At 45.1% G+C, this 10,000-nt stretch overlaps 1 protein-coding gene across 1 annotated transcript in view; it reads right to left on the bottom strand.

Annotated features, from left to right (window-relative positions):
- The window catches only part of LOC134080449 (protocadherin alpha-C2-like), a 27,626-nt gene that overhangs the window by 8,123 nt on the left and 9,503 nt on the right, over positions 1–10,000 (bottom strand). The window contains exon 3 of the mRNA XM_062536891.1: positions 3,354–3,439. Coding sequence (XP_062392875.1) covers positions 3,354–3,439 — 86 coding nt within the window. The remainder of the gene's footprint in view (positions 1–3,353; positions 3,440–10,000) is intronic.

The raw sequence follows: 10,000 nt of genomic DNA, 5'->3' as shown, positions 1-10,000 counted from the left end.
TCTCTGGCTTTCTCTTCTCCTCCTATCCTCCCCCTCTATTGCTCTATCACTTTCATTCTTCCATACCTTGTATGAATGGTTACCATGGAAACTGCCTCCTCTGGTTCAGCTCGCCAACTCCGTGCTGATAGCGGCTAGTACCGCTGCAGCAATCTTTCTCTCGCTCTCTCCCCGCATAACCCCCCCCCCCCCCCCCCCCTCCCCTTCTCTGACTTAAACGGTGTTGCCTAGCAACAAGACACACAGTGTTCCCTGGCAACAAGACCACCTCGGGGCCCTGCCAATCCTGACGATCCCTTTTTTGGTCTCCAACCCCCAACATCCCCGCAACTCTCGTCTCTTCCCACGCGCTCTTCTCCCATCGCTCCACATCCCCCCAAATCGCTGTCAGACTGTGGCAGACTGCTAATCTCCGCCGGTGAAAATTATGTCTCGCATCAGTCCCGGTTTGCGGCATGTTTTTTTTGCTCCTTTGTCTCAACGGTCCACTGTGAACCCGTCCTCTCTTTCCCATTTTAGCTATTTACCTTTCCACCTTCCAGGAAACACACTACACCGGTAGCAGGGAGGATCCTAAATTAAACTCACAGTTCAAGTGCACTTTGTCTCTATGCAGTATATCTTAGTATCTTAGTCGTGCACTTCTAAATGTACACTCTCCTACTCTTACCCATGCACCACACCCTAATCCAAACCGCAGAGCTAATTGAGATGACACTCCACATGTGCATTAATCCCAACTGTTTTCAATGCGTTCCTAGTGTTGGAGGGGGGTGCTAGAGCTAGACCTTGGTCTGCGATGCCTTCAGAGGTCTTTTGTGAACAGAGAAGTGCGTCTGTGTGCATAACTGCAATGGATTTTCTCTCAAACCAGAGAGGAAGATTTTCATCTGTGTGCCCAAACCCTCTGCAAGTAGGTACGGGAAAATCGATAGATCCTCCTATCTCTCTGTGCCATTTACCTCTTACTGTGAACCACTCCTCTCTCTCTATCTCTCTCTCTCTCTCTCACTTTCTTTCTCTTCCCCTCTTCTTCTCTTTCCCTCTCTCTGACCCAGTCCCCCATCCCTCGATCAGACTGTCAATGTGACGCTCATCCACCACCCAAGAGGCCCACAACTTTATTTGACTTCCTCTAATGGGATGGGAAATCAATTGCTGCACCATCAAAGTCTGATCTCTGGTGAGAGTGGCTTGACATACACTGGCATAACCATAGCAGCCCTCTCTCTCTCTCTCTCTCTCTCTCTCTCTCTCTCTCTCTCTCTCTCTGGCACCAGTGTACTTTCTTTCATATCTCCCTTTTCTTCTATCCCTATCTCTATCTCTATCTCTCTCTATCTCTGTCTCTCTCTCTCTCTATCTCTCTCTATGGCACCAGTGTCATTTCTTTTCACCCTTTTCTTCTATCCCTCTTTCTTTCCTTCCAGCTCTCTACCTTACTCTCTATCTCATCTCTGCCCCTCTAATTCTTTTGCTGGTTCTTCCAAAGTCCAAAAAGAAATCATTTCTGGTGTACGGGGCTAATTAAATCACCTTAATTAAATGAGCATGTCTGAAGTTGATTAAAACGTTTGTGTGTGACCTCTCCCCTGGCCACTCTCAGAGATGGTCAAAGTCAAGCTACAATACTTCTGAGTCGGTGACCCTCTTAACACAGGCAGTGACCCTTATGATGAGGCCAAAACACCTCGATAAATACAATCTGTGACACAGGGGCTCACACTGATTCACTGAAATCAATGGGCACATCACTGTGTTGAAAGTAACAGAACAGAGGTGAGAACGTCAAAGCCGCCTGACATAAGGTCAATGAAATTGAACCAATCATGGCTTGTCCAAAGCCTAAGAGACATGGATGACCAATAGAAATGCCAAAATCTGCTGACTGATCTACAAAGAACCAGTGAATAACAGAACCAAAAAAAATTAAAATAAAAATAACAGGTCTTACTCATCCTGTTTGCATATTGTGTCCACTTGAACATAGTGGCTGTATTCTTGGAGACAGATGCATTTTTATTTCACACCTACATCGGCACAGATGGCCCATCAGCCACAGAAATGGCAAATGTGGCTTTCTAGACAGCTAGGCTGTTTTTCTGCGCTAGACAAGCTGCTGCTTGCTCCCAGCTGCTACTGTGGCCTTTAAAATGTCACCCGAAAGTGTAGCCCTGCCTCTGTGATTTCTCCACCGTCATCGGAGGCCTCAGCTGGGCCACGGAGCGTGTCGGTGAGTCCCCCCTGACAGGAGAGAGAGAGAGAGAGAGAGACTCCCCCTGCACTTCTAAACCCACACAGACTCAAATGTATGCTTATGGTTACATTTATACACACACACACACACACACACACACACACACACACACACACACACACATATACACACGCCCAGATGTACACAAACATGTGCACACAGACACAAACACACCCACAAAGTAAATTATGATGAATGATCTCTCTCTCTCTTTCTTTCTTTCTCTCTCTCTCTCTCTCACACACACACATACACACAAACACACACACACACACAAACATACTGACTCATACATGTCTGGTCAGGCAGAATTACTCCAGCTTGACCTGGTTTACTATGGGGTGCCTGGTTGGAGTCTGACTGGATTCAGGTTTACATACAACACGTTGCTGCTACTGAAACCCAGTCTATTGGACAGGACAAGCCAGGCCAGGCAAGGCACCACTTTGGGTTCACCCCCTCACAACAAGTGCAGTGGAGCTTCATAATATTGTTGTAGTCTATTATTGTATTGTAGTCTATATGTGCATCCAACCCTTTGTCATAGAAGTCATGTTAACACTTAATGTGAATACATGATGTAGTCAAGTTGCAGTCACAGTGTTAATGTAAGCTACACAGAGTCCAAAGACTCACTCATGCTTCATGTTGACAGGACATGACAAAATCTTGTGGGTTCCTCCTTCACTTGATAAAGTGCTATAAAAATGCAAGTTGCTGTTGTTACCTCTGCCAAGGAGGTTATGTTTTCATCGGGGTTTGTTTGTTGGTTTGTTTGTTTGTCTGTCTATCTGTTTGTTTGCAAGATAACTCAAAAAGCTTTGGATGGATTTCGATTACATTTTCAGGGAAGGTCTGAAATGACCCAAGGAGGAAACGATTACATTTTGGGAGTGATCCGTAACGCCATCTGGATGCAGACGGCGGTTTTGTGTTTGGTTGGCGGAGGTTTTTCTAGTTGATGTTGTTTTATACTGTATGGTAGATGTTGGACTGCTTGTAAATGCAGTGTGTGTGTGTGTGTGTGTGTGTGTGTGTGTGTGTGTGTGTGTGTGTGTGTATGTTTGTGGGTGGACGTCCTAGCCCACTGTCCCACCTGCAGCGCTGGAGACTGTTGGCCAGTTCTGCACCAGCATCCCCTGGGCTCCCTGGATCACTGAAGCCTCCTCCATCTGAACCGAGCTGCAACAGAGAGAAAGCACCGGGTCAAACAAAGAGCACAGGCAACAATTATACTTTAATAAATACTGACATGGAGAGAGGTAAGAAATCTGTCTGTAAAGTGAATAAAGATTAATATTACAGATCCCTTGTTTGAATTATTCACCATTTTCTATCTTCAAATGAGGTGAAATATTTTCTTAATAAATGTTGGCACTGATGCAGCAAGTCATAATATATTTATATAATAAATATATAAATAGGTGGATAGAGGAGTGAAGTATTAATACCGCAAATTAAAGTCATGCCTAACATGAGGACATTCAATGCTTTGATAAATCCAATAAAAATGTTCAACCCGGTTTGTTTTTTTAGCTGTACGTTTTCATCAAATGCAGGATAAACTACCTTTCAGCCCTCACAGAAAAGAAACATACAGTATACACACTCACAGACACAGACACACACTCATACATAAGTTCACACACATCTCTAATTATTCAATGATTCCCTAAAGGTGATTATCCAGGTTTTAATCAGTTTATTTTTGGAAAACCTAGAGGCACTGAATTTCAAGTGAATTTCACACGTCTCCAAACAGCATTTACTGATAGACCGTCTGGCTAGCTAGCAAGATTCACAGGAATACTGTGTACCATGTGTGTGAGTGTGTGTGTGTGTGTGTGTGTGTGTGTGTGTGTGTGTGTCTGTGTGTGTCTGTGTCTGTGTGTGCGTCCGTGCGTGCGTGCGTGCGTGTGTGGGTGTGTGTGTGTGTGTGCATGCATGCGTGTGTGTGAATGTGTGCATGCAAGCATGTGCGTGTGTGTGTGCGTGTGTGTGTGTGTGTGTGTGTGTGTGTTGCTGGCTATGCTGAGGTGCATATCAGGACGGTGTGAGCTGATGTGTCCCTGGTGTGTGTGAGATGACGCCCTGAGTAGCCCTGGGTTATTATGGTCTGTTTTTATATCACTCTGACTCCCATCACACGTGTTGACCGAGAAGCAGAGTGACAGAGCAAACATCCGACAGACACAGAGGAGCTGACAGCTGCCGAGAGAGAGGAGGAGAGAGAGAGAAGAAAGAGGAGGAGAGAGAGAAGGAGAGAGAGGAGAGAGAGAGGAGAGAGAAAGGAGGAGAGAGAAAAGGAGAGAGAGAAGGATAATGAGAAAACACCTTTTCCAATTATTTTATAGCAGCTGAAAACTGCTGCCCTGAATAAAGAAGCAATGCAACTGGCCTTCTTCACATGTGTTGAACATCTGGAGCATCAGATATTGTGAGTTTAATTAAAGGCAAAAAATGGCCAGAAACAAAGATATCTCTTCTAAAATGCATCAAGTTACGTTTGCTCTGAGACATGAAGGCTATTCCGTGTAAGATATCGGCAAGAAACTCAAGGTTTGTTGCCAATAATATCATATAAGGAGCTACAGTGAAGCTCCTGAAGTTTGCAGACGACACCATTGTCATTGGTTTGATCCAAGACGGTGACGAGTCTGTTTACAGATGGCAGGTGGAGCAACTGGTCAAATGGTGCGGTCAGAGCCACCTGTGTGTGTGTGTGTGTGTGTGTGTGTGTGTGAGAGAGTGTGTGTGAGAGAGATGGTGGAGATGACAGTAGACTGATATTAGCAGGTGATATTTGCACAAAAACAGTGAACATTCAACAAGGCCCTGCCTAGTTCTAAACAGGGCTCCTCTGGGCCTCCGTCCCTGCTGTTTGTTACTGTAAGTCAGACAAACGGATCTCGCCGGAAAAACGCAGACATCATGTCTAATGAATGTCCACTTCGGCGCACTGTTGCTGTATTTATTGAATGTTAAATTGTGATATCCCCTGTTTACACTGTTGTATATTTCTCACCCGTGCAGTGTTAGCAGAAGTTTTAATTACAGTGTCATTGTTTAGTAGGTAATTGTATAATATATCAGTGGATTAGCCATTGTAATTGCAAGCAATCTTAAAATGATGCCATTAAGACTCGTGTTTCGAATCCCACCTTGCATGTTTCGTATTGTGCGTGGATAATGGATAAGTAGACTAGACATGAACTGGTCTTAACTTTCTCATATCGTGTTGTCTCACTTTGCAAATACTTTGTGGAAATTACAACCTCTGCAGAGGTGGAGGCAGAGCAGAGACTTGTTAAGAAGTAAGCAGGGGCTTGTTGAATATCCACTGATTTTAGTTACAATGTCATGCCACACAATGTGGATGCCACTTCACTGAAGTTGATTTCCTCAAAGAGGACAGTGTCCCAAAAAGTACTGCTCCAAACTATGCAAAATCCATGTAGGGAGGAAGCAGTCTGCTCAGCTCGTATTCTGTATATAATGGAGTGGAATGTACATGTCAAAGTGACTCCAAACTTTTGAAAGGCAGTATAGAAATTGAATGAAAGGATGTGGATTAGAAGAACAGAGTGAAAAAAAACAGAATTGAGAGGACGATTAGCATTCCCGAAAACAGAGAACTGAATGTTCAGTTCCCACAAATCTCACAAGGACTGCCTCTGTGAAGAGCACTGCAGATGTTGCTGTTTGTCAGGGCTTCCTTGGCCATATTTGGATATTTACTCATTGGCTAACCTCTCCAGTGTCTGCTGCTGCTGCTGATGTGTTCCACATGCTGCAGAAAAATGAAATGTTTTGTTTCAAGCACCAGAGGAGGGAATTGAGGTCATGTTGTGTTTCGCAACATTGTGTCTCACACAGCACGGGGTTTCCCAACACACCGACACCAGACAACTGCAATGGACAAGCTGGCCAAGAACAGGATCCTGAGATGAGAGATGTTTGTGGGATGGATTACATGATTGCTTCCATGTGATAGTTTGTTGCGTGACCTGTTCAGTTAGAAGCGTTTCTGCTCCTTGTCTCATTTGAGCAGGATTAAATGTGAGAAACTTACAGTACCCCGTCCCTTTTCTCATTCTTATCTCTGTCTGTCTGTCTCTTTCTCTACCACCCTTCTCTCTCCCTCTATCCCTTTCTCTATCCTCCTTTCCTCTTATATTTCTCTCTCTCTCTACCCCTCTTCTCTCCCTGTATCCCTTCATCCTATCCTCCTATCCTTCTCTCTTTCTTTCTCTCAAATTCAAATTCAACAAGAATCTCTCTCTCTCACACACACACACACACACACACACACACACACACACACATTCTATATCAGCGTACGGTATAAGCATAATGGGTGCACTGCATGTTCTGTAAGCGTCAAACAGCAGCAAGCTCAGAGGGGCCTCTGCAATGCAGCAGAGGGTGTGTCCATCCAACTAAAGCTCAAAATCTGACTCCCTCTCACACACTCAATGCATGGATGTGTATGCCTCTTTCTCTGTGTGTGTTTGTCTCTCTCTCTCCATCTTTCTCTCTCTCTCCCTCTTTCTCTCTCTCTCTCTCTCATAGAGTGTCACATAGCATAACAGATGATTGGAATGGATGTGGCCTGTTCTGGTTCTGATTCACACTCAGTCTTTCACTTCTTTCCCTCCCTCCCTCCCTCTTTCTCTCTCTTCCTTTCCTTCCTAACTATGTTTCATCTCTACCTCACATCTCTCTCTTTCTCTCTCTCTGTACATTTGTGTTCACGATATATTCACAGGAAGAGGGGCAAGACTGCCTTGTAGAAGACTATATTTATGTGTGACATTTTTCAATGTGGTGCATTTAAAAAGGTATGAATTGGTAAATATTACAGCAGTGGTAGTTTACAAATGTTCTGTGTACGTGAGTGAGTGAGTGAGTGAGTGAGTGAGTGAAAGGGATTCCCATTCTGGTGTGGTAGGCCACTGTCAAGCCAGTTCCCGACAGGGTCAGTGGTGGGGGAACATGAATAATGCATAGTCTGCACAGCTGTCTCTTAAGACCGGCCTTCACAGCAGCTGAGGACAGCATGGCTTCGGCCCAGACCCGGCTCAGATCTGTTTTAGAGTCAACTAGATACACACACCGCCTCAAAGCAGCTGCAACCAACAAACAGTAACAGTTGACAATGGGATCGATCTCAGCTTTTATGTTAGCATCATCTACATAATTTAGTCTAATCAAAGTCTAAAACATTAGTCTAATCAAAAACAGATTAAAAATATCAAATTTATCAAACTCTGTACTGAGATGGCAAGGGCAAAATCCTGAACTTAAACGCTGTGCCCTTTTCCTCCATTACTAGACTCATGTATCTAATGATGAGTGCATGCTGATGCACAGTTGTGATGCTAAGAGTGCTATTTGAGTATGAGGGACTGATGAGAGCAATGCACGGGTCTGCATGACTGAATATGGGCTTCTCTGTGGGGAGTGCTGATCCAAAATGTCCTCACTTGTATCTGCTAATGTCCTCTCCAAATACATAGACAACATATGAACACACACACACACACACACACACACACACACACACACACACACACACACACACACACACACACACACACACACACACACACACACACACACACGAACACACACAAACATGGACACACACATGAACACACACACACACGAACACACACACAAGCACACACACACGCACACACACACACACACACACAAACACAGTTTCCCCAAAACTAGCCCCAGGGTTGATGCCCAAATCGCAGTCAACTGAATGAAGCAGTGAAACAGACAGTGACCTGCCTCTTGGTCAAACAGAGCGTGCGTGCGTGCGTTGCGTGCGTGCATGCGTGCGTGAGAGACAGAAAAAAAGACAATAGGCATCACTGATATTCAGACAGCAGTAGTGTTTGAAAAAGTGTTGTCTCTTTTGGCGTACCGTTGATGTGCCTTGCGTGTGAATGGTGGGATTGTTTTCTGTATTGTGAGTGGCACAATATGTTAGTGGTTGTACAAAATGGGACTGTTGATATGTAGGTCAGCAGGTGTTCAGATTGGTGATGTGGATTCACTCGTAAAATGTATGTTTGTGTTTGTGTTCTGTCTGGTTCTGTGATTTGTCACCTGCATCTGTGGTTTAGACGGTTTGCTTGTGTTTGTTTGTTTGTGTGTGCACGTGTGTGTGTGTCTGTATCTGTGTGTAATACTATACTGTAATATGCAAACATTATATCTTTGTAATAAGTCATGTGTGTTGCGATGCGTAATGTCAAGCAAGTTTGATAATCTTTCATGAGTGTGTGCATTGGCGTGTGTGTGGGTGTGTGTGTCTGTGTCTGTGTGTAATACTATACTGTAATATGCATACGTATTAGTGTGTTGCGATATGTAATGTCAAGCGAGTTTGATAATCTTTCATGAGTGTGTGTATTGGCATGTCTGTGTGTATGTATGTGTGTGTGTGTGTGTGTGTGTGTGTGTGTGTGTGTGCATGTGTTAGAGTGTAGCTGTGAAAGCTCCCCGTGGTTTCATCAGCTCACTTGTCCTTCATGCTTTGTGCTGAAGGTCTGCGTATCTGGGGGGACTGGCACTCCGAATGCTGATGACCTATATCTCCCAGATCACACACTGCAGCGAGCCAAGCTGCCGGCTAACCACCATTATAACACTGCCCCGGCTTCCATTTCCCTCTCCATCTCTCTCTCTCTCTCTCTCTCTCTCTCTTTCTCTCTCTCTCTCTCTCTCTCTCTCATTCCTTCTTTTTATCTCTTCCTCTCTCTACATTTCCCCACGTCTGCCTCTATATTTCATTCACTTTTTCTCTGCATTTATCTGTGTGTGTCTGTCTCTCTCTATTTGAGTCTGTGCATGTTCATGTCTCTATGCCACGGAATGAGTCTTTTCCCTACGTCTGTGTGAATATTTGTGTGTGTGTATTATAGATATATTTATACTGTATGTGTGTGCAAAAGAGTGTGCTTACACCCAGTCGCTGTTTTTTTGTGCATTCTGTTGATGTGTGTGTGTGAGAGAGAGAGAGAAAAGGAGAGAGAGAGAAAGAGAGAGAGAGAATGTGTGCGCTGTGTACATGTGTTTGTGTATGCGGAGACATGCATCCATATGTGTTTGTTTGTCTAAGCCCGAGTAGCCATGCGTGGGCTGATGTGGGGGTCAGACAGATGCTGTGGAGGAGCTACCGGTGGTCAGGGAGGCTGCTGCACCCCCCCCCCCCCCCCAACACACACACACACACACCCCACCCCCCCTCATTGCAGCTCTCCACAGCGGCAGCACTGCAGCGATTTTTGTCTGCAGGCAGGACAGGGCTGCACGCACACACACACACACACACACACACCACACCAGCTGCCTGCCTACACCCTCGTCTCCTCCACACACTCACATCTGCACTGCCTCTCACAGGTCCCCAGCACACAGGTCTGGGGCCAGCGGCTGAGTAACACTGCAGCAGACCTGGCTCTAAGCCAGCTCACTTCTGGCCCTGATCTGGCTCAGGTCTGGCCCTGATCTGATGTGCATCATCGGCCTAGAGCTGATTCAGGTCTGACTCTGCACTGTTACAGATTCAGCATATCCATGAAAGACCTGTTCCAAAGTTAGTATCTGGGTTAGTTAGAATGTAAATGAAGAACTGCAATGTGTGTGCATCTGTCTTAAACCACTGAGATGACGATAGAAATGCATGGTGGAGCAGGGAATAGCAGCATGCTCCATGTAACACAC

Source organism: Sardina pilchardus, chromosome 5 (genome assembly GCF_963854185.1).
Source record: "Sardina pilchardus chromosome 5, fSarPil1.1, whole genome shotgun sequence".
In the NCBI taxonomy this organism is placed as follows: Eukaryota; Metazoa; Chordata; class Actinopteri; order Clupeiformes; family Clupeidae; genus Sardina; species Sardina pilchardus.
This window is presented reverse-complemented; position numbering and strand designations above follow the sequence as displayed.